General features: G+C 44.5%; 1 protein-coding gene, 1 long non-coding RNA gene and 1 other non-coding gene across 21 annotated transcripts in view; all 3 read right to left on the bottom strand.

Moving 5' to 3' along the window:
• Positions 1-4,423: 4,423 nt before the first annotated feature.
• Positions 4,424-12,091, bottom strand: LOC147129483 (uncharacterized). 13 transcript variants are annotated; one of them, XR_015082756.1, is made up of 15 exons: positions 11,946-12,034; positions 11,666-11,814; positions 10,504-11,595; positions 9,825-10,395; positions 9,188-9,736; positions 8,359-9,099; positions 7,584-7,673; positions 7,278-7,467; positions 7,109-7,169; positions 6,922-7,001; positions 6,635-6,673; positions 6,481-6,542; positions 5,208-5,287; positions 4,969-5,082; positions 4,424-4,901 (listed from the first exon to the last, which is right to left on the bottom strand). It is a non-coding gene; the product is annotated as an uncharacterized LOC147129483 (long non-coding RNA). The 13 variants fall into 13 exon arrangements; XR_015082755.1 differs by having other exon boundaries at positions 4,425-4,901; positions 5,208-6,417; XR_015082766.1 differs by having other exon boundaries at positions 4,969-5,105; positions 6,635-7,001.
• Positions 12,092-13,834: 1,743 nt separating this feature from the next.
• Positions 13,835-13,907, bottom strand: trnar-acg (transfer RNA arginine (anticodon ACG)). Its single transcript has one exon. It is a non-coding gene; the product is annotated as a tRNA-Arg (tRNA).
• Positions 13,908-14,013: 106 nt separating this feature from the next.
• The window catches only part of LOC147129481 (rho GTPase-activating protein 44-like), a 33,711-nt gene continuing 22,494 nt past the window's right edge, over positions 14,014-25,230 (bottom strand). For 2 of the 7 annotated variants that reach the window (XM_086016779.1, XM_086016782.1), the window contains exons 17-22: positions 24,378-24,395; positions 22,721-22,912; positions 21,179-21,667; positions 20,006-20,112; positions 18,269-18,655; positions 14,014-16,688 (exon numbers count right to left, since the gene is read on the bottom strand). In XM_086016779.1, the coding sequence (XP_085872905.1) occupies positions 16,522-16,688; positions 18,269-18,655; positions 20,006-20,112; positions 21,179-21,667; positions 22,721-22,912; positions 24,378-24,395 (1,360 nt within the window). In that variant the 3' untranslated portion in view covers positions 14,014-16,521. Of the gene's footprint in view, positions 16,689-18,061; positions 18,099-18,268; positions 18,656-20,005; positions 20,113-21,178; positions 21,668-22,720; positions 22,913-24,377; positions 24,396-25,230 lie in introns of all 7 variants that reach the window. The other 5 variants (XM_086016784.1, XM_086016780.1, XM_086016783.1 and 2 more) reach the window with 5 other exon arrangements.

The following is a 25,230-nucleotide window of genomic DNA, read 5'->3' as shown; positions in this document are numbered from 1 at the left end:
GGGGCCTGAAGGTCATTGTGTCTCCTCGTCCATATATTTTTCAACAATCTGCCTTCCAGACCGTAAGAAGAGGACCAAAGGATTTTCTGCTCCAGTCCTGCAGTGGTTGAAGGAAGAGTGTGGCAGAATGTGGATCCTGGCGACTTTTTAAAATAGGACCATACATTAGTGTATATGCAAAGAGCTTAAAAATTAGAACAAACTCATATTCTATGGAACCCTAACCCTGTTAACATTCTGAACACATACTGCACAGTGAAGAGAATGACACTGTTAGGGTAGGTTGTATGCATTGCACAGTTATTTGGTTAGGGTTAGTTGCATACATAGCACAGTTACTTGGTGAGGATTAGTTGCATACATCACATGGAAACACATTACATGACATTGTGGGGTTTGAACTCTAGATCTCAGGTGAACAAACCCAAAGTCTTTCCTCTCAGCCAGCGGGTACCTGAGAGTGAAAGCCTTCCGTTGTCCATATATCTTTACCAATGGGGCACGTGTCAGCTTGGAAAAGACAAAAGGGCAGGTGGCGCTGTCACCTTCACTCCTCCCGTGGCCTGGTGGTCAGTAATGCCGGTTGGAGACCTAACGTAACTGGGTTCGAATCCAGACACATCCCTCACTAGCTAGCTCAGGCTGGGCTGGCGAGGCAGGACGGGAGCACGTAGCTGTTTTCAGCTAGGAAAAGTGAATGGCACAACCAAGCTTTGAACCGGAGTACTCAGGTGTACAAAGCCATGCGTCTAACCTCTCAGCCAGCTGAGAATTCTAAAGCCAAGCTGCTCCTTGTCAATGCATCTTTAATGGGACGTTTGTCGGCTTGAAAAAGACAAAAGCGCAGGTGGCGCTGTCACCTTCACTCCTCCCGTGGCCTGGTGGTCAGTAATGCCGGTTGGAGACCTAACGTAACTGGGTTCGAATCCAGACACATACCTTACAAAAGCTAGCTCAGGCTAGGCAGGCCGGACAGAAGAGTGTGAGTTAAGACCAAGCAGGCAGAAGGGACAGTGTAGGGGGTAGGGGTGTGGAAGGCAGGCAGGATAGGGGGGAGGAGTGTGGCAGGCAGGACAGAGCGAGAAGGCAGGTACAATAGAAGGGAGGAACCAGGCAGGATAGAAGGGAGGCCCCAGGCAGGCAGGACAGAGCGAGAAGGCAGGCAGTATAGAAGGGAGGCGCCGGGCAGGCAGGACAGAGCGAGAAGGCAGGAAGGAGCGAGGCAGGTGGGATAGAATGGAGAAGCCGGGCGGTCAGGACAGATAAAGAAGGCATGCAGGAAAGATGGCTGGAGCCCGGCAGGCAGGATAGAAGGGAGCAGGGAGACAGACAGGCAGGATAGAAGGGAGCAGCCGGGCAGTCAGGACAGAGAAAGAAGGCAGGAAGGAAAGATGGCTGGAGCCCGGCAGGCAGGATAGAGGGGAGGAGTGAGGCAGGCAGGATACAGAAACTAGGGGGGCAGTTTAAAGCTGGAGAAAGCTTGTTTTAGGCCTAAAAATAATAGGAGACCAGGAACTAGCACTGGTTATCGAGATTGACCTCTGCAGTCCTTCCTTTTCCCCCCTACTACAGTTTCTACCTTATCCTGCTCTTTCTGTCCACTGCCCTGCGATCCTGCCTGCCTGCCTTCTATACTGCCTGCCTACTCGCTCTGTCCTGCCTGCCCGGCGCCTCCCTTCTATACTGCCTGCCTACTCGCTCTGTCCTGCCTGCCTGGCGCCTCCCTTCTATACTGCCTGCCTTCTCGCTCTGTCCTGCCTGCCCGGCGCCTCCCTTCTATACTGCCTGCCTTCTCGCTCTGTCCTGCCTGCCGGGCGCCTCCCTTCTATACTGCCTGCCTACTCGCTCTGTCCTGCCTGCCTGGCGCCTCCCTTCTATACTGCCTGCCTTCTCGCTCTGTCCTGCCTGCCCGGCGCCTCCCTTCTATACTGCCTGCCTTCTCGCTCTGTCCTGCCTGCCCGGCGCCTCCCTTCTATACTGCCTGCCTTCTCGCTCTGTCCTGCCTGCCTGGGGCCTCCCTTCTATCCTGCCTGGTTCCTCCCTTCTATTGTACCTGCCTTCTCGCTCTGTCCTGCCTGCCACACTCCTCCCCCCTATCCTGCCTGCCTTCCACACCCCTACCCCCTACACTGTCCCTTCTGCCTGCTTGGTCTTAACTCACACTCTTCTGTCCGGCCTGCCTAGCCTGAGCTAGCTTTTGTAAGGTATGTGTCTGGATTCGAACCCAGTTACGTTAGGTCTCCAACCCGCATTACTGACCACCAGGCCACGGGAGGAGTGAAGGTGACAGCGCCACCTGCGCTTTTGTCTTTTTCAAGCCGACAAACGTCCCATTAAAGATGCATTGACAAGGAGCAGCTTGGCTTTAGAATTCTCACCTGGCTGAGAGGTTAGACTCACGGCTTTGTACACCTGAGTACTCCGGTTCAAAGCTTGGTTGTGCCATTCACTTTTCCTAGCTGAAAACAGCTATGTGCTCCTGTCCTGCTCACACTGTCCTGTGCTTGCGATCCAAGTCTGCCCAGCCTGAGCTCATTTCTGTAAGGGCTGTGTCTGGATTCGAATCCTGGTTTGTTAGGTCTCCAACCCGCATTACTGACCACCAGGCCACGGGAGGATTGAAGGTGACGGCGCCACCTGCCCTTTTGTCTTTTCCAAGCTGACAAACGTCCCATTAAAGATGCATTGACAAGGAGCAGCTGAGCTTTTGGATTTTCAGCTGGCTGAGAGGTTAGACTCATGGCTTTGTACACCTGAGTACTCTGGTTCAAAGCTTGGTTGTGCCATTCACTTTTCCTAGCTGAAAACAGCTATGCACTCCTGTCCTGCTCACACTGTCCTGTGCTGTGCTGGTCCTAGCCATCCAAGTCTGCCCAGCGTGAGCTCGCTTTTGTAAGGGATGTGTCTGGACTCGAATCCTGGTACGTCAGGTCTCCAATCGCATTACGGACCACCAGGCCACGGGAGGAGTGAAAGTGACAGCGCCACCTGCCCTTTTGTCTTTTGCAAGCTGACACGTGCCCCATTGGTAAAGATATATGGACAGCGAAAGTCTTTCACTCTCAGGTACCCGCTGGCTGAGACAAAAGACTTTGGATTTGTCCACCTGAGATCCAGGGTTCAAATTACACAATGTCATGTAATGTGTTTCCATGTAATGTATGCAACTAATCCTCACAAAGTAACTGTGCAATGTATGCAACTAACCCTAACCAAATAACTGTGCAGTGTGTGTGACTCACCCTAACAGTGTCATTCTCTCCACTGTGCAGTTTGTAATGTTAGCAGTATTAGGGTTCTATAGTATATGAATTTGTTCTAATTTTTAAGATCTTTGCATATACACTAATGTATGGTCCTATTTTAAAAAGTCGCCAGGATCCACATTCTGCCACATTCTGCCACACTCTTCCTTCAACCACTGCAGGACTGGAGCAGAAAATCCTTTGGTCCTCTTCTTGCGGTCTGGAAGGTAGACAATGACCTTCAGGTCCCAGCTGGCTCAGGGGATAGTTCCATGGATTGTGAATCAGAGGTTGTGGGTTCAAGCCCCACATAGGTCTGTGCATTGTACGCAAGTAAACAGAACCACAGATGTAAGTCCAATGCATTTGTGTATACACTCACGAATGTTTACTTTTTGGTGTGTACATGGTCGTCTTTTTATGAATAAAAACACACCTTACTATACCCCGACCTCATATAATAAAAAAAACCTTACTATACCCTTACTCCGTTTTTCGAAATAAAAACGCCTTAATATACCTTACCTCGTTTTTCGCGAAAAAACGCTTTACCCTCATCTTACCCTATTTTTCGAAAAAAATTGCCTTACACTACCCCGACCTCATATATATAAAAAAAAAAACCTCACTATACCCTTAACTCGTTTTTCGCAAAAAAACGCTTTACTATCACCTTCACTGTTTTTCGAAAAAAATGCCTTACTATACATGGTAGTCTTTTTTTCACCAAAAAAACACCTTACTGTACATGCTCGTATTTTTTGCAAAAAAACCACCTTACTATACATGGTTTTTACCCCAAAAAACACCTTACTCCACATGGTCTCTCCCCCACCCCAAACGCCTTACTTTACATGGTCGTTTTTTTTTTTTATCTATACACAGGGGGTTGCGGACCTGTGGTTGGGGTGAAAAGATTGGGAGGCAGATGCTTGACAATGTGTTTTCTATTAATTGCTTTTACACAAACAGTTGATGCTCTTTTGAGCAGTCCAAACATATTCAGTGACTGCCAACTAGCAAGGAAGACTCAGATCTGACCGTGTCACTTTGTATTGTTAGCGGTGCTATGAAATGCTCAAATACCAACATGTCACATACGTAACGAGAGACAACAAAGGTCACGGGTGTCACAACGAACGAAACATGCAATAATTACCATCCCAGATTTTACATTTCATCGCTCCAAACTCATTTACTGACTTTAGCTCAATTGGTAAACAGGGTTGAGGCTCAGTGGAAACGCAGTCACCAGACTGCCTTGATAAGAGGATGACAGACAACAGACAGACAAAAAGATCGATTGACACGACATTGTTAGACCCCTCTAAAATGAGATGGCTCATCCCAAGGGGTTAATCCAATTCACAATTTTAATTCATTCATTTAATACAAAAAGGAAGCTTGCCACTCAGACAAAAGAAAATACAAACATGTCAAAACAGTATTTCAGAGAACAAGTTACTCCAACAAATCATTGTTGCCTTGACACACGGCTCAGTACAAAATGCTGTCAGTGTTAGTCAGTGCACACCCAGTGAGTTAGTGACAGAGAGGAGACAAACACACCAAGTGGAAGAAGAAAAACATACTCTCCCTATTGTTGCCGCATTGCCCTCCGAGCACCGTAGCGTCTGCACATCTCGTTAAGGAACTCTGCGAAGATGAAAGACTCGTGACAGGCCTCGACATCCATGTTAACGTGTACGACTTTGATACTCACCTCAAGAGCAATCCGTTTTACTTTTGGGACAGTCACTTTGATTTTAACATACTTCTGACCCTGTCGTGGTTCTCCCAGGTGGCTCTCGTACCTAGCGGCTTCTCGACCCTGCTGCTGCAACAGCAACAGAGGATATACTGTAGTTGGACGTCACAAACCTATTTCATTGCGGGTTAGCCCAATCCGGCTCATTGTTCATTCTGCAAAACAGTCAGTACAAGCAGGTGTGCGTTTGTCACCTGACTGGCTGCTTGAGTGGTGAGTACTCCCAACTGGTGGTCCTTTGCACCATCCCACTCCACCGCTGCTGAGTAACAGTCTAATGCAGAAGGGGGAGAATTTGAATCATACTTAAGAACGACAACTTGTCATGGCCAAAAATGTTATGTCGACTGCAGGCTCTCCAATGGCCGATTGGGACAATGCGAGGCTGACACATCCGACAGACTTTTGACCCATCTGGCTCCTTCACCATGCACAACTGCAAAAACAAACCTCAATAGTTGTGTGCAGGTAACTTCATTTGTACATGGTCGTTCTTTTTCCACCCACAAAAACACCTTACTACACAGTTTACTCAAAAGCCTTACTTTACATGGTCTTTTTTTTTCTTTTTTTTCTATACACGGGGGGTTGTGGACCTGAGGTTGGGGTGAAAAGATTGGGAGGCAATTGCTTGGCAACAATGTGGGTGTTTTCTCTATTGCTTTCACACATAGTTGATGCTATTTTATTTGAGCATTCCAAACGTATTCAGTGACTGCCAACTAGCAAAGAAGATTTCTGGTATGACCGTGTCACTTTGTCTTGTTAGCGGTGCAATGAAATGCTCATATATCAACATGTCACATACGTAACGAGCGCTAACAAAAGGTGGTGTCACAATGTTCAAGGAAACATGCAATAATTACCATTCCAGATTTTACATTTCATCGCTCCAAACTCATTTACTAACTTTAGCTCAATTGGCAAACAGGGTTGAGGCTCAGTCGAAATGCAGTCACCTGACTGAACCAAAACCAGACTGCATTGATAAAAGGATGACAGACACACAAAAAGATCAATTGACACGACACTGTTAGACCCCTCTTAAAATGGGATGCTCATCCCAAGTGGTTCATCCATTTCACAATTTTAATTCAAGTACAAAAGCACTTTCAGAAGATATATATTTAAAAAAAAAGCTTTACATGTCGCTTCAGACAAAAGAAAATACAAACATGTCAAAACAATATTTTAGAAAACAAGTTACTCCAACAAATCATTGTTGCCTTGACACAAAGCTCAGTACAAAATGCTGTCAATGTTAGTCAGTGCACACCCAGTGAGTTAGTGAATGAGAGACGACAAACCTACACACACAAAGTGGAAGAAAAAAAAAATACTCTCCCTATTGTTGACGCTTTGCCCTCCAAGCACCGTAGAGTCTGCACCTCTCGTTGGGGAACGCTATTAAGAAAGAACGTAACAGGCATTGACATCCATGTTAACATGTACGACTTTGATACCCACCTCAAGAGCTAAGCTATTCATCTTGAAGCCTCTTTTTCATCACATCGATGGCCTTCTGAGCCCTGCAAAGAAAAGAAAAGGGGGGGGGGGGGGGGGGGTAGTATGGAAGGTATTGAATCCCACTTGCTTCTATATTTGCCATGAGTTATGTTACCTTGGTCCAGCCTTGCATCCGGCTCCTCGAACACCGTTGCTAAACAAGCACAGACACAAACAGTTTTACTTTTGTAACTGTCACTTTGATTTTGACATACTTCTGACCCTGTTGTGATTCTCCCAGGTGACTCTTGTACCAAGCGGCTTCTGCACCCTGCTGCTGCAACAGCAACAGAGGCTATACTGTAGTTGGACGTCACAAGGCCATTTCATTGCAGGTTAGCCCCATCCGGCTCAATGTTCATCCTGCAAAACAGTCAGTACAAGCAGGTGTACGTTTGTCACCTGATTGGCTGCTTGAGCGTTGAGTACTCCCAACTGGTGGCTCTTTGCACCATCCCACTACGCTGCTGCTGAGTAACAGTCTTAAGCAGATGGGGGGGGGGGGGGGGGGGGGGGGGGGGGGGGGGGATATGAATCATACAAATCATGGCAGAATTCTTATGAAAGTTCGCGTCGACCGCAGGCTCACCACTGGCAGATGGGAGGCGGACATCGAGCTGACTTTTGACCCATCTGGCTCCTTCTCCACCCTGCAACAAGTCAAGCGCATTTGTAGTGAGGGACCAATCCCCCTTCCAGGATGGCCAGGCTGCCAAGTGGGCAGCATTTCACACAAATGTGGTATTCTACGATGTTACCTCAATGCAAAACGAGACTCCATTTCCTGAAAGGAAACGCTTCAGCTCGGCTCTTGTCCCAGACACTCGCTGCAGAATCCACACGGCAAAAGCATCGGAAGCAAACGGGGAGCGTCAGTTGCGTCTTTGATTGCAACGTCTCCTTTGTGGCTTGCCCTCGTCTGTCGGATGCTGCCTGGTGCCGGCCTCTCTGCCCATCCCACAACGTGCAGGAAGTGAACAAAGAGGGGAATGAGGTTGGACAAGCAGGACAGGTGGGACCCATGACTTTTGGGCCATAATTCCCAATTTTGGGGGTGTACGTACTGGTTTACTAGCCTCATGTCCCATCAGACTCATCCGCCACGCAAAACTAAAGATTTGTTTTGTGCCGGTCACTTCTTGACGATTCAGCACCTACAACACAGACAAAACCTCTTAAGTAGGGCTGAACGATGAATTGCACCTGCACTATAATGTCAATTTGACAATCCGCAACTTCGTAATCGCACAGACTGCCATTTAACGGGTCGGCGCTGTATGGAGAAAGTGGAGGACTTTCAGAGCAGGATGTTTCATGAACGGCCACAGAGCACCAAAAACATGCTAGTCCACATGTCAACGGATGAAACGCATTATGAGACATTTCCGACTCGGAGATCAGCAAGCTTTCATCTTTACACACGTTGCATTGATTTACCTATTTATATCATTGAGTGATTAAGTGCAGTCCGCGTTCGATAGTGGTAAAGCTACAGATTTGATTGTTTTATCTGCATTTTAGTTGGTGCCTTACTGATTGACAGTCTAGTAAATACAGGGTGACCAAAAAAAGGGAACTTTATAACAATCCAATAGAATCAAGAGTGATGGAAGAAAAATATTTTATTCACAGTAATTGAAACCTTAAATGCCATTTAACAATGACAATCTATATATATATATATATATATCTATATATCTATATCTATCTATATCTATATATAGGGGAAAATCACAATTTTGTGGGGCGGAAGGGATATCGCAATTAGATTTTCCATCATTGTTCAACCCAAATTCACAAAATACACTACACACCAAAAGCATTAAAAAAAAAGCCCACCTGTTCCCCATGGAGATGCTCTCGCAGATAAATTGTACACAGGGAACTCGCCGTGCCGCTTAATTCTTGATTTAGAGTGCAATCGCTCATCTGAGCTCTGCAACAAAATTGTAGTTGTGCCACTTGTTTTTCATTGCCACGTGTGTTGTTGCCTTTGCCGGCCGGGCCTTTCCTTCCATCCGGCTCCTCTTAAAGCCTGCAAAAAAAGCACGACATGACACTTTTGCTCATTGCCATGATATTGCCACACACTTGCACTTTTACGCTGCCGCGGTCGGTCGGTCAGACGCGGTGGGCTCCGTCCCGAGCGGCGGCTCCTCCATCCTGCAACGACAAGTGCATTCGTGGCGCCCTTCAAGCAAACCCAGAGTGGACCAAGGTTCGTGACACCACCACCACCTCGTGAAGTGAGCACAGACGGAGGACGGAAGCCCTTCCCGGATGAGCAGGCGGCAACAGTTCACACAATGTCAACTCAAACGGCATTTGACAAGAATTCAACACGACAGGTAGACTCCTTCAGGGAAGCCGTTTTTCCTCAGGACATGGCTGGCTCGCTGGCTCTGTCGACGCAGATGAGTCTCAGACATGACTGAAAGGGAAAAATATGAAGCAAAGACATGACTCGCACAGCCGAAGATCTGAAGGTTCGAGTCGGCTGACTGCCGATCGGGCGAGGGCGGCGCAGACGGAGGCGCTCCAGCAGACGTAGGTGGCGACTTGGGCTTAGCCACGACCTAGCTGGACAGTCACAAAAATGGGCATGTTTGGGCCACATTGCTAAGCCCGACACTTGTCTGATTGAATGGCATTTGTCGGCTTTCCTTACCTGACTTTTGAACCATCCGACTCGTCCGCCAAAAGGAAGAAAACAAATATTGGTTATGTACGGTCACTTCATTTGTCGAGGTACTCCTTACCCTGGGTCCAGTGCCTCTGGTCTCCGCTCACCTCCCCAACCCTGAAACACACTTTCATATTTAGTGATGCACGTAACCTTTTTCAGACTTGTACAAAGCCTGCCTACATTGTACATGCCAGCTTTCCAATTAACCTCCTCAAATAAAAAGCTGCTCTGGAGCCAGGCAAGCCAAACAACCAGCTGACCAACTCCAAGATTCCTTGCCAAAGAGCACTCAACCTTACAGACACGTGTCCAACCATCGACTCAAAAACATTGAACAATCAGACCTTTCTAAGATCGATCAACCGGCAACAGCAACAACGCTCCCAACCTACGCGCAACCAAGGCAAACCACAAAGCTCACTACTCTGCACCCTCCTGTTCTACATTTACAGGCGACCCTTGGACAGATCATACTCATGTGTGCCGCTTGATGCTTCATTTGGGGAACTGCTCCTCTTCTTCATCCGGGCCCTGCAACCAAAAAAAAAAAACAAAAAAAAAAACCCAAAAATATTGTAGTTGTGCCCCTTGCTTATCAAATTGCCATGTGCTTTGTTACCTCTGTCCAGCTTTTCCATTCGTCAGGCTCCTCTTTGACCCTATAAAGCTGCTTTTGTGCATTTCGGGTCTTCACACTGCTCTCGTTGGCTTTGGTGTATCCCGTCCCAAGCAGCTTCTTCACACTGCAAACGAAATATATATTTTGCACGCATGTCATTTGTGTCTTTGTTTTCTCACCCTCATCTGGTGGATCTCGGTGCCTCTCGCTCATCCCACTCCAACGCCACCTTGCAACATAACCCACAAGAAAACGCAGGGTACAGTACAACAATTACAGGTTTGAGAACAAACTCAACTTGCATGTTCACAGGAAACGTACAAAAAAGATAAAAGTTTTAGTGTTGATCACTATGACTGAGTGCACCCTAAAACCACCACACTGCACATTAGCTCCTTGACGCTTACATTTGTTTGAAGAAAAAAAGAAAAAAGCTTTTCCTCCCGCTCAGCTGGAGCAACCTTTCATGTAGACAGTGAACATGTCATTTCTGCCCACAAAACAGTTTCTGTTGAGGCATCGATGAAGTTTGCACATTTGGACAGCCTGAACCCTTCCAATTGGACTAAGACTAAAAAAAAAACAAATAAGAAATCAGTTTAGACAAGAAGGAATCAACTTGTACACAGTTCCATCCATAAATGTCAAACAAGCTGAAACTTTACACAATTATTTTTACCTGGTGTGAGGTCCACCTGCTTGCTTTGTATTGAAGGAGCCCTGCCTTCATATTTAGTTCTGCAAACAATCAACAGAAATTACGTTTATAACTGAACATGCAAATGTTGTAATAATGAGATACTCGCTAGAGCGACAGTTTGGAAAGAAAATACATGTGAGTGTTTGCTTCCAAAAATACATTGTGGTTGACAACAGTGAATTAGCATCTAACCGAATCCGTGAAATGTATTGAAAGATACTTGTCATTGGCACAGGTACACATTAAGACCATTCATGCTTTAATTTTAACACAACTTACCTCAGGTTTGCAGTCCAAAATTACAGCATGAGGCTAGCTTTGCCGTCCAAATCGGATGAAGTGTCCCCTCCGACAGGAAACCGGAGAAATTAATGCTTGCAAAAGGTTTTTTTTGTTTTTTTAACCGGTAGCGGAAGAATACAGTCGGGATTTTTGACCATTTGGAACGGAAAGGGTTTAAATGAAAATTCGTGACAATTGGAGTGAAAGGGTACACAAAACCACAATCACAAGTTTACAAAACATTCATACCACCTGAAATAAAATGCACCATATTCAATAACACCCCACAACAATGATTTAAACAAGAACCATTACAGTTCAATTGCCGAGTATGAAGGCATTGTCATTGACAACAATGAAACAAAAAAAATAAATAAATAAATAAAAAGCTGGCCAGCATTAAAACAAACCAAAATAATTTGAAATCATAGCAAAACAAACAAAGAGAACAATGTGCTAAATCAAGCAAAGGGAAGTGAATTGAGATTGCTGTGCGTTTTCAAACCTCAAACGCTGTTGCGTGCCTCAAGTGTGCAAATCCTTCAACAAACAAAATGTCATTGGACAAACGGCCAAAAAACGACCAACATTTGCTCGTGTGCTCACTTACCTGAGATAACGCCAAGCGGTCGGTCGCCATCTTGCCCTACCCGTGCACTGCACGCGACGATTCCCCTTCTACACACCTGTTCCAAATCACCAGCAGGCCTCACGTCACGTGCACCAATCCAAGATAATCTTTTGTTTCTGCTTGTTCAAACGAAGTTGCGTCCCTCAAGTGTGCAAATCCTTCAACAAACAAAATGTAATTGGACAAACGGCCAAAAAACGACCAACATTTCCTCGTGTGCTCACTTACCCGAGAAAACGCCAAGCGGTCGCCATCTTGCCGCACCCGTGCACTGCACGCGACGATTCCCCTTCTGCACACCTGTTCCAAATCACCAGTAGGCCTCACGTCACGTGCACCAATCTTTTGTTTCTGCTTGTTCAAACGAAGTTGCGTCCCTAAAGTGTGCAAATCCGGCAACAAACAAAATGGCTTAGTGAGAAACGGCCAAAAAAAGACAAACATTTCCTCGTGTGCTCACTTAGCCAAGAAAACGCCATGCGGGCGGTCGATCGCCATTTTGCCGCACCTGTGCGCTGCACTCGACTAATGCCGTTCTGCACACCTGTTCCAAATCACCGGCAGGCCTCACGTCACGTGCACCAATGGAAGCCAGCCTTCTTCGTCTGTTTGTTGATCGGCACTTTGCACACTAGCGCCACCCGGTGACGCGTCACGATGACTGCTTGGCTCACTGTGGAATGTAAATCGTTGCTTCTGGTCAGTACGAGAAATGCTGTCGGGACAACCTCCGGGAATCCAAAAATAAATGGACGAGCCGTTTTTCCATTTGCGTCCTGTGCTATATTCGATTTTCTGTCTTAGAAATAAAATAAATAAATAAAACCAGGTGCGTGTCTCTTTTGGTCATTGGATATTATAAAGTCAAAAACATTTTTGATCTTCAATTTTTAATTCTTAAACGAAAATATCACGCATGTATATGCGTGCGTACGTGTGTGCATGCGAGCATACGTTGTCACCCAGGCGGACACACTTCTATTCGGTGGCTTTTGATCAAACCTGAAATTTTCGGCTCTTTTCCGGTGTCAATTGTATATAGTGTTTTATGTTAATTTATTGATTAACACTTGTGTATTATGGCCTTTTATTACAATAAAATTGTATTTATATAGCGCATTTCATAGAGCGGCGACAAAGCACTTTACAAACAATACAATAAATAAAAAAACAATTTGAAGTCAGGGCGAGATGGTTGTTATAGTGGAGACCTCATTGCATGCGCTAACCCTGCGCGCCCTCTTGTGGCCCAGGGGAGTTACTGTTTTGACGTTATGAAATAAACGATTGCAAGCCCTTCAATTCGGAGCCGTCTCAGTCTCGTCTATTTAGTGGGGCCCCAATTATAATAAAATGGTAGAAATGTTCGCATGCGAGAGATTTAGCGCGACCATTTCTCTTATTAAATATCCTTAGGGTTCGAGGGACACCATTGTGTTGGTAGCTGTAAGTGCGGGCTCCACTAAATAGACGAGACCGAGAGGGCTCCGAATTGAAGGGCTTGCAATCGTTTATTTTACAACGTCAAAACTGTAACTCCTCTGGGCCACAAGAGGGCGCTCAGGGTTAGCGTATGCAATGAGTCTCTCACACAATACAATACAATACAATTTGATTTATATAGCGCATTTCATCATAACAACCATCTCACCCAGACTTCAATTTCGTGCCAAACCGAATCTACTTCTGTTAGCGCTGCCGTTAAAGACAGGCTAAAGCACTGCTTCCGGGTAAAGGACCTCTGGTCACTTTGTAATAGAGATTTTAAAATATCCCTGCAATTTGGATTAACACATTTTGGAGTCGTCGCGTTTATCTGGGAAAACAAAAAATAACAACAGGAAAACAATACATAATCCAATTTAATGGATATATTTTTATGCAAAGTGGCTCGTATTTTATTTTTTAAACCAGCTCCAATTATTGAAAAACGAAAACCACCCCGTTTTTTGTTTCCAGATTTGCGTACCTAAATCGGAAATAGAATGAACGGAAGGTACACGGACCTACACGGACCAGACACGGACCGTAATGATTATTTGAAAAATGTCATACTTTTTAAAATAACATTATTTTCCAAGATTTCATAGAAATAAACAAAAGGTTCTTTTTTTGACAAAGTGCATTTTTATGTCCCTTTCCACTATGGCCTTTTTATTTCATTATGCCGTTTTTGAGCACAATTACTTGGTCTGTCAATCAAGACACGTGAGGTGGAGCCAGCTATGTGATTGGCTGTGCCACGGACAAAATGGCTGCGAGACAGTTATCAGTTTCAGTTACTCAGGAAAGTTACTCATCGTTTGGATAGTAACGTAAGACCTTGACCTAAACCTGAGAAGGGATTGCAGCTGCAGGGTGTTTTTGATGAGGTTATGTTAAAAAAAAAAAAAATATCGAGCTAGCCAGGAGTCGAACCTAGAATCTTCTGATCCGTAGTCAGACGCGTTATCCATTGCGCCACTAGCCCTCTGAAGGGACCTTGCTAAGAATATAGGTTTTAATCAAAATTAACACCACGCCTCCAGTGAGAGTCACATTTAACATAACATAACAAAAGCAGAACACAGCGCAAATCCTAGAAAACATTTTAATTGGAGCCACATTCTGATGAATTCCCCTCCCTCTACACTTTGATACAAGATGTTCACATTTGTTTTGGAGTCCATATTTTAATAGAATCAACACATTTGATCACAAACACCTTTGACTTGATGGGGCCTCCTCTGCTGCAAAGTAAACACGAGCAACACAAAAATGATTCATTTGTCTTTTCAGCCTCATTGTGTCAAAAAGACACTTTAAGGGCAAAATTACCATAAAAAAAGGATTTTTTTTTTAATTTAATTGTAAGAAGCAACACTTGCTTTTCTTCAGTTGAATCCCCACACAGCACAGATGAAACATTTAGAGTGTGGTTAAAAAGCATGCTTGCACACTTTCACTCAGGACACGCACACATATTTCTATTTCTGCCTAGTTTGACACAACACACACAACCTGCCAGGTTTACATTCCAATGAATCATGTAGAAAAATGGCGTCACCAGTGTGATGAGCAGAAACCAGGACGCTTTTAAAAAAGCACAAGCAACACAAGGGATGATTCACTGAATTGTTCTACATGAGGTTTTTCTAATATCTAAATTGTAAACAGTGCTGATTAGCCGTCACTTCATATCGTGAATCGGGCTCTTTAGTCTCTTTTGTTTTGACAAGTCCAGTCCCACTAATAACAAGTCTTGTCAACACAAATTGTCCATTTCCTCTATCAAATAAATATTGAGATCAGTCCAAAGGGTTAACTGTGTAAAACAAAAGACTATAAGTGCTCTAATATTAAAAATGGAGACATAACCACGAGTGTTATCTTCATGTGTTCAACATTTCAATCAAGTCCGTATTCCTATACATCTACTTATATATATTTATATTTAAGTCACTATATACAGAGCATGTATGTACACGAATGTATTTACACTGCAAGTTTTTTTTGTTTTTGTTTTTTGCAAGTGACAAGCGAGACAAATGTCTGGTCCCATGTTAAAGCTTCTCCTCGCCCACCTGGGTGTCAAGTAAAAAGCCTTTGCAAGAAATAGATCTGTATCATAAATACTCTGCTCAAAATAAACAGGATGCTTTGCACGTCTATGCCCCCCCCCCCTACACACACACACACAAAAAGGGCATCCATGAAAACTAGCATGCCGCTTGAAGGTGATAAAAGCATGTTTTGAATGTTCTCGATTCACCTGAACGACCTTCTAGATCAGTGGTTCTCAAAGTGAGGTACGCAGGCTCCCTCTAGTGGTACGTTAAAGAATTTCAATGTTCAAAATGTGTCAAATGTTACAGTGGCTACAGTTCAGTTGTATTTATCGTCAAAGTGGAATACATTGTAATCAAATCTTTAAAAACCGTTTTTAAGCCGTGAAGTAACTTGACAAGATCAGTAATTTGTTTGAGGTGGTACTTGGTGTAAAACATTTGAGAGCCACTGTTCTAGATAATGACCTTGACGGTGATCAGCCACAACTATTAAACGAGCCATAAAACAGGGATGGGCAAAGAAAGACCCACATGTCCCAAATGGTCCTCTCCGCTCTTGAATCCGGCCCACTAAGAATTTACATTGTTAAGCGTCTAACGATAAACTTTTATGAATTCCCGGAGGAAGATTCAGTACCTCTGTAACATTTGTTGCATTAATTTAGCTGTTTCCCCCCCCTCAAATTGGTTAATTAAAATACATTTATTAATTTTGATTTTTAAAATCGATTAAAAATCTAATTCAATAATAGGTTGATTGATTTATTTTAAATGCAATGAAAAAATATGAGTAAAATAAACAATTGCATATTAACAGTGCATTTAACATTTTTCTATTACTTGGTGAACAAAAATGACAAAAAGTGCCATTTTAAAATGACAATAAGCTATTATTTAATATGAAATAAAGTCATCTGGGTTATGTTCCAGCTCACGCTTAATCCTAGTGAGGACAATAGAAAATGGACGGATGGAACTGTTTTACACATTTGAAATCCACATTTTAACTTTTTTTTTGTTTCTGTTTTATAAATGTCCTGGCCCATGTCTGAGTTTAAAAAAACTAATGTGGCTCTGGAGCACATAACTTTGCCCACCCCTGATCCATTTCGTATATCTGTCAATATAAAATACGATCTGATGTTTGATTAGGAACCATAAATTCTGCAAATTTACAGTATAGACAATAAATAGTTTTCAGTAAGTGAATGTTAACCATCAAGATGTTTTTCGTTAGTTAATCATCTAACTATGTACAACGTGCATGTTTGTTGATTATACGCGCACACACACACACACACGCACACATGCACATAGTGCACACTCAGGCGGATGTCCATGCCGAGAGGAGAATGGTTGTCGATATTCCTTGTGGAAAAACAGCGCTGAATCCTGCCCCCGCTCATGTGTTCCTTTTCTGGCGTTCAAGGCATCAAATAAGGCAAACAAAAAGTAAAAATGGAGCGATCCAAATGCATGAATACATCAGTGGAGAAGGATGAAGGAGGGAGGAGGGGGGAGGGAGAGGCTGGGGCGTCAGAGCACTGTGCTCTCCGAATCCTCCCCCTCCTCCGACTCGGTGGTTCTGAGGCGGCTCGAGTCCAGCAGCGCCACCGAGTGCCTGAGGTGGGAGATGTGCGCCAAGTCCAGAAGGCCGTCCAGCTCCATGTTGATGACGGGAATGTCCAGGTTGCAGAAGGAATCTGGAGGAGGAAGAGGAGCACATGTATTCATCATTCAGAGATTCTTTTGCTTGGGATGTGGAGAAGATTCCAGGTGGGGTGGGGGCCATGCTGGGCGAGGAGTATGAGGATCCAAATTAGGCATGAAGGAGGGAAACAATTCCACAATATGACCAAAGGATGTTTGAAATAGACCTACAAAGTCACACAAAAGTGAGTACACCTTGCTCGATTGCGTAAAGAAATGACACTTGGCTACGATGTAAAATAGTCCGCGTGCAGTTTGTACAACAGTGAGAATTTACTGCACCCTCAAAATAACTCATACAGCCATTAATGTCTAAACAGGCAACAAAAGTGACTACACCCCCCCCAAGTGAAAATGTCCAAATTGTTCAAAGTGTCAATATTTTTAGGGGCCATGATTATTTTCCAGCATTGGGCTTGGAGATTAACAGAGCATTCTATCTATCCATCCATCTATCTTCCATTTGAACAGGGGTGTGTAAACTTCTAAGATCGACTGTCGCTAATAAGGCTGTGGAACTAAGTAGCTAACTAGGCTAATTTGCTAACTAGGCTATTCAACTAAAAAGGGTAGGTAGCTAATGAGACAATGTATTCAACACTATTTATCTATCTGTCCATCTATAAATCAATCTAGCTTCACATCTGCACACGTGCAGTTTGTATAGGGCTGGGTGATAATCAGTGTTGTTGAGTAATTCAAGTTTTTTTTTTTTTTTGTCAGGATGATTTTTCATAATGTATTTATTTATTTTTGCAGCTTCCATAGTTCAAAGCACTTCCCGGCTTATGTGCACAAACAGTCTATCAGCAAACAGCACTTTTTCGCTATTTTTCGGGATTTTTCCCAACTCCTCCAGCAACTATTCTTTAAAAAAGGTGACTACTGAGTTGAAGTGAAACATTTTACATTTACATTAATTCTGCAAAAATGTTGTTCAATAATGTCATTGCCATTTGCTTTTTTTTCCTGAGTGAAGTGGAAGGGGGAATCACATTTTTGTTAGAAAAAAAACGTTTTTTTTGTTTTTTTTTTAAAGGCCATATTGCCCAGCTCTACTACGCACAGTATCATACAGTAGCAACAAACATAAAATAACATTCTATATATTCACACATGGAGTAGTGGGGAGGGCGGGAGAAGGTGGCAAAAGGTGGCAGTGACGTTCAAAGCGGGCAGCAGGAGCAAGGCATTATGGGTGCCAAGCTTAGCTTAGCTTAGCTTAGTTGAGCTTAATTTAGCGCATCCCTCATGCCCACACAGCCATGCGAAATGGGCGCAATGAGACGTCGGGCTTATGTGGGGTTCACCACGTGGCCAAGATGGGGTTGGAGGGATGGTGGGGGTCAATGGAATTCCTGCTTACCCTAAAAGTCCCGAAAACACAACGACGGCTCAAACGGCTGCAAGTGATCAACAACAATAACACATCAGAACAGTTTGACGATTTTTGTGGTCATTAAACACACATTTTATGCAAACTCAAAATACACAAAAAAGTGAGTTTGAGTTTTGACACTCTCGTACTGGATCTAACTGCATCTGTCCCACTCAAGAAAATGACAGCTCTTACCTGTGGACATGCTCTCTCCAGGAGACAAACCCTCCAGCAGGCCAGATGAGTGCTCCAGCGGTTGGGGGCTGCTGCCGGGGGTGGACGGCGGCTGCGGGGGGGGCAAGCTGGGCCTCTGCCGGGGCGGCTTGGGCGTGGGCCGGGCCTTGGTGAGCGTCCCGGCCAGCGAAGGCGGCGAGGACAGAGACGGCGCGTTGGCCATTTGGACGTGTCCCAGCGAGCCGATGGTGGCGTAACCCTGCGGGTAGCCGAAGCCGTACGGCGAAGGGGTGCTGGGGGGCGTGGGCGACAGACTGACCGGAGACGGCTGGCCCGTGGATTGCTCCGACACGGCCCCAGTCTGGCCGTAGGGGACTTTAGGCGGGATCGGCGCAAGCTTCTTTGCTGCTGGGGAGTGAAAAGCACGTTTTCAGATCGGAGCCAGCTCAAAGAAAAACTGGGGTCTCTCGAAACACAGCTGTGGCTTGGGGTCCGCAAAATCATTTGCAACAAATTATGTTGTAATGTTTTTTTTTCCAAGTGTATACCTACAAAGGATATTAACTCTATAAACCCCTGCCTGTTCAAATGAGAGGTTTCTGTTATAAAAAAAAGCTGACACCAAAAAAGTAAAAGCCTACTAGAACATCTCGTCTTTACTTGGGTATAATCAGGGGCACTTTAAATGGCGGCAGGTGTGTGCTGACTCCCATTCAACCTGAGTTTGAATGTGACTTGTTCATTCTGAACATAGCCACGTCACCACTTATGAGGGTGTGCGCACTGGTGCAACCTCATCATTTTTTAAAAATATATCAATCTTTTCCAGAATAAAAGATGTTGCAATAATATGTCGTATTCTTGTAATTCCATTTTTAAAACGGGACTTTGCTCCCGGTAACCTTTACATTTAATACAATCATATTAGGACGTTAATAATATTACTTTATATTCAACTTTTATTATGACTTTATTCCCGACTTTTAATCTACGTCTTTTCATCCCGATAAAATACATATTTGCTCTTGTACAGATTACGACTGTTTTTCTTTGAAAACATTTTTGTTTTCCTTCCAAAAAATTTTTATTACATCATAGAACATGACAACATTGTTCTCAAAGATCGTATACTTTTAAATTCTGATGACATTCAACTCTCAGAAAGAACGAAGTTTGTGAACTGGGTTTCACCTGAATCTCAATGCTCCATTTTTTTCTCCACTTCACTCATATGTGACACTCTTTCGTTACTCAAATTCCGTCTTACAAAAAAATAGCCCAAGCCGTGCTCATAACTTTAAAAAAAACTCTGAAGTTGGGGGCAATGGTAAGTGAAGATACCACTGTACGTCACTGCTTTCAAAAGTACACAAAAAACAATTCATTTCCCCACAAGAACCGTCGACAGTTCATTTGAAGTTCATGAGGAGTTGCTAAATTTGTCCCCCAAACACATGGATATATTCAACGTTTAAAAATGTTACAAACACGTATGATGGCTTGGGGATGATCAATTTTACTGCCCTATCCTGCATTGTATTACACAGGTGAATGATTATGCATATTAATTTATGCATACATGTATATTAGCATTACAATATATTAAGCTATTGTTCTGTACATTGATTCAATACAAAAACAGCCATATGCCCAAATTTTGCGCTGATGAAAAATTGTGCCCCCCCCATTGATTAAGATCCCCATTCCAGGTTTCGCTCTACGGTAAATTAATTTCATAAGTGATGACGTCGTTCTTACCTCTCCTCAACGTATGCGGGCTGTGCTCAGACTGGCTTCCAGAAGACAATGTTGCCTGGAATCCTTTCTGTCCAATTACTGGAGACAGTTCCTTGTTCTTCAGGGTGCTGAGGGGGAGTCATTATTGTCATTAAAAAAAAAAAATCTCGAGTTTACTTATCATATTATTGATTTTACAGGATAGCCACACTGAGGGTTGAAGGGCAGAAACATGTTACGCTCTACAAAAGCTTCCAGCAAATGAGGATGACGGAAGCGTTTCAAGTCGGGGGCGGAGCCATGCAAATGAGCCTTTGACATTCATGATGTGACATCACCGGGATGTCATCAACCAGATAGTTGTTTTCCTTTTTCCTAATGTTTTGGCGTGTGTACTGAAGGGGGCGGCGGAGTCTCACACATGCGGATGTGACTCAGCACTTGTTCAAGGTTCAAGCTTTTATTTTGGCGGGGTTTCGGTTGTGCTTCCTATGCGTTTTCTGTGACTTGGCATTATCTCAGGTTGTAGGCGTGGCTGCATGTGAGCTGGTCTTGAGTTTGGGTATATGCTTTTTTTTTAATATTCTTACCTGATGAAGTCGCAAGGCGCAACAACGACAGCCAAGTGATTTTCACCCCCAACGGAAAGTGGAGCAAACCATTTTTGCTTCTGAAACCGCATTGTCCTTATTGCACTTTTTCTTTGTACCTTTGATATATAAAACCAGTTCATTAGCAGTTGCGGTTGTAGTTAGTCATGGGCCAGTACCCGTATGCACCCCAATAGCCTCTTTTTTGACATGAACACTTTTCACGCTGAGCTTTTAATAGGCCCAAAGCTAAGTTAGAAAGTAATTAGTTAACTATTTTTGGGGAGTTTGTTTTTATCAGCCCTTTTTTAAATGACACAAGACCCTTTTGTGGACCCTCAAGCAAGCTGCGGTTGCCTGGTTCCTGCCCGCACACTTTCATCACTGAAGGCTTTGACTCTTCTTTGTTGCCTAGCAACTGCCTCCTGCATTTCCTGGCAACCAGCACGTAACCGCGATGACTTGCATTAAAGATGCATTCGATAACTGCAACAAAAAAGGATGCTGCCCCCCTCCTCCATCCCCCACTCAGTTCTTACCGGAGGGGCTGCACACCGCCTGTGTGAAAAAAAAAACAAAAAAAAAACGGGGTTCTTGCATTTACCTAGCGGCCTTTCGTCCTCTCTCTCGGCTACAGGTGGCCCAAGGAGGGGGGACAGATAAGGGGGTGCCGGGGGATTTGGGGGAGCCCAGGAATAGATCGTGGCGAGTAAGAACGAGCGGGGGTTTGATGTACAGGGAGGAGCCGTTGGTGTCGGCGGCGGGCGCATGCAGGGGCTCGGACAGGGAGGCCTGCTTGTGCAAGGGCGGGGAGCTTTGGGCTCGGGGGTTGGAGTTGATGTCGAGGGGCTGCGGGGACGGGCATAGGGAGTGGAGGAACGGGGGCGGGCTGTAGCCCGAGCGGCGGGGGACGGGCGGCGGGCCCGCGGGCACGCATTCGGGACTGCGGGAGAGCGGGCGCATACCGGGCGGTGCTCGGGCATAGAAGTGTTGGGGAGGGAGCGGGAAGGGTGAGGGAGAGGGGTAAGGGGGGGGCGGCCTCTCCTCCTCGGGGGAGGGGTGGGCGTTACAGGAGTCCGACGCGTCATCCGAGCTGGAATGATAAAAGAAATGTTTAACGGCGAGCGGGGAAGCTGTCAAGAGGAGGATGGCGGGGGGGGCAAACATCTCCTGATGATGAAGAAGAAAAAAGAAGAAGCGTCACCTCATCCACTGCAGAGCCTTGCGACAATGGAAGGTGAAGCTGTGAAACATGCGGGGGCTGACGGCCAAAAGACAACATGAGAGCGCCGCACGTGCAGCCGGAGCCCCTTTCACACCGATGCAATCGGCACATCGTAGGCGTACACTTCCATCGCCTCGTCGGGGCTAGGGTTCCAGTTGTTTTGCTGATAAACTCGCCTAATTGTTCTTTTTGTGCTCTTTTGGAAAGCCCTAAGAGGGCCTCAAAATCCCCATCTAACATCAAAGTAGTGCTTTGGCACCATCTTGCCAAGGAACTATGTTGAAGTGAGGGGAGCAGCTACATTTAGCCATGCACATTTCACGTCCAAATCTAATCACCTGCCAGCCATTGATTTTGAAGTGTAATGATTTACAGCAAGATGAGCTTCAAATGATGTGTTGCAATACGCTACTAATTAATGCACCTCCGAGCAGATTTGATTTGGATTTTATTCGCCAATATTTGCATCAACCCCATTCTGTATCGGTACCTTTCATGCAAGGCACTACAACTTGGACGGGTTTAAGTCAACCATGAATTTGCTGGCTAAATAGCTTCAAAATGTGACAGTGGGAAGCTGCGACCAGATTACTGTGCATCTAATTATCTAAATGGAACAAGCCGCAATAGCTGTGTAAACAGACACTAGGGAGCTCTGTCTGAAAGGTGCCGGCGAATAAACTTTGACTCAACCGTTACGCCTCCGATGTGCAAATTTGCCCGGGAGACAGCGTGAAAGGGGCTCAAAAATCAACATATTCAAGCACGGCTGGGGTCAAAGGTTAAAAATTTGAAAGAAGGCCTTCGGAGGGTGACGATTACACAGCATTGGTCTGGGGGCAGGTGCAAGCGCAGGTTAGAGGGCTGAATCAGGTGGACGGACTGGGGTTGGGGGGCGGGGGGGGGGCACAACAGCCTTACCTGGCTCGCTCATTGCTAGTGGGAGGAGGGGTGGGGGAGGGGGACCCCGAGGGGTCCCCGGGCAGCTCGGGTGCAAGCGCATCCGTGGGCGGGGTGGTCGCCCGTACACTGGGGGGCGTGGACGATGTTTTACGAGAGGATGACGAGCCCCTGCGCGACACCCAAGAAGTGTCCATCACCCTGACTCCCATGCTGCAGTGGGACACAAACGCACAGCCAATCACTGCAAAGGAGGGCGGGACCTCGGGAGGATTTGGGGTGGGGGGGGGCCCGTTCAAGGGACCAGCTTACTCCGTCCGACCACGGATGTTTTAGGACTTGAACGCCTCTGTCTAGTTCCTTTTCTTCCAAACACCGGAGGCAAATTTGCCGCCATAAAGGTGACAAATAACGGACATTTTAACAAATGTGACAAAAGTATTCAGTCTGTACTTGGAAGGGAAAACTTCTTTTTTTTTTTTCAAAAAAATGTTCTATGCAAGCCCACTAGTTGAAACAGGGCATTCTGATAAATATTGTGTTTGTGGAATAAGTGTTAATCCACTCGTTTTTACATTTGTGGAATAAGTGTTAATCCACTCCATCTCTGGGGGCGGCCATTTTGTCTTCTGTCGACTGAAAATGACATCACAACTGCTCACAACGACCAATCACGGCTCAGATTGCGAAAACAGGTCAGCCGCGATTGGTCGTTGTGATGTCATTTTCAGTCGACAGAAGACAAAATGGCCGCCCCCAGAGATTGCTAAAAACCAGTGCATTTTGCTGCTTAACTCATATTCTGCAAACGCAAAATTAATCAGAATGCCTTGTTTCAACTCGTGGGCCTGCTGGGAACATGACTACCACTTTAAGTAGAAGCACAGATACTTGACTAAAAAAGACCTAAAAGTAAAGTAGAAGCACTGATTCATCTCCTCTACTTAAATAAGAATAAAAGATTGCACTATGGCAGACTATGAAATCTACTAGGCTGCAAAAAATAAAAAGTATGGCTCAAATTCCTCCTGGTGACCAAGACCTCAACGTCATCATCCGCAGAGGTTGAAAGAAATGCAACGAGCCTATTTTAATAAAGTAAGAAGTAAAGAGTACAGATATCTGTTTTTGAAGGTAAGAAGTAAAAGTACAGCGAAAAATAAATACTCAAGTAAAGTACAGATACCTGAACAATCGACTTAAGTCCTTTTGATATTACACAGTCACCGCTCTGAGGCCAATACATGTGACACGTGCTGTTTTGTTCCCAACAAACAAACAAAAAAAAAATCATCCATTTTATGCTATTTAAGCCTAACAATAATTTTATAGCAGGGCTGCGCATTTGTAGATGAGGTAAGAAGAAAAAGTTAAAAAGGCAAATTGTTTCATTTGATCATTATCTCTCTTTGTTTTCTTACTAATAAAAGTATCAATTATCAAATAAGTATGTTCCACAATACATATTTTCAATTAACTTAAAATATACAATTGTGGCAACGCCTGTGTCACTCTCAAATGATGTCGCGTAAGAGTTTGTACTGTCAAACGAGTCCATCGGCCGTCAAACATCACAATGATGCAACTTACACGCGAAACAAGGCCTGCTTTGTTCAAATCACAACACACAAAGAACCTGTGAGACGTAATGAAAGGGGGGGAAGGGTTATTACGGTACCTCTGTATCTTCCTGATGCTGCATGGTTCAAATAGAGACAAAGAAGTAGAATGAGGACACGGCGACAGGTCAACACAACAGACATGTCCACATCTCTGTGAACTTGTATTAGGGATCTTTTTTTTCTCTAACTTGCCACGAATCCTCAAACTTTGATGCCGTACTTGACAATTTTTATTTGTGTATATACTATATTTCTTTATATTCTATTCCCATATGATACCTGCTTTCCACTGGGGCTCAACTGGGCAAGTTTTGGAAAAAATACAAACTAACAAAAAACGAACAGACTTGCTGTAAAAACAAATTAAAACTAACTAAATTTAAAAAACTAAAGTCAAAACAAAATCCAAACTAACCATAATGTAAAAGCCAAAACTAGTATAACCCTGGTAGAGACCCCCACAAAAGTGATTCATTCTTTGAAAGCATAATAATACCAAACAGAGATTCCACGAGCACCTCATAAATGTTGTCAAAGTTTTCTAGAGCTGAACTGTTAAAGTATTTTAATGAAAATAAAATAGATTATCCCTATCAAGTTCAGAAGTTTCATGTCAAATCGTGACTCCTTTACAGCTCAGACCGCAGCTGGCTGCGCTCTACGGATCAGAGCCCGGGTACGGGTTTAATTAGCTGAGCTGCTCTGAGACGTCCCGCCGGGCCCGATAAGGCAAACGAGAGCTTTAAAAGAATAGTAGGAGGATCACAAAAAATGAGAGAGAATGTCTTGACATAATCCTTTGTCAATTTTGACTTAAAGACTTCCTGACCTAGTCTGTGTTTCCCAACCTTTATTGAGCCTAAGAACATATTTCACCTGAAAAAATAAAATAATAACGTGGTGGGAAAT

Source organism: Filicampus tigris, chromosome 19, assembly GCF_054856515.1.
Source record: "Filicampus tigris isolate MCC_2025a chromosome 19, RoL_Ftig_1.0, whole genome shotgun sequence".
Classification (NCBI taxonomy): Eukaryota; Metazoa; Chordata; class Actinopteri; order Syngnathiformes; family Syngnathidae; genus Filicampus; species Filicampus tigris.
This window is presented reverse-complemented; position numbering and strand designations above follow the sequence as displayed.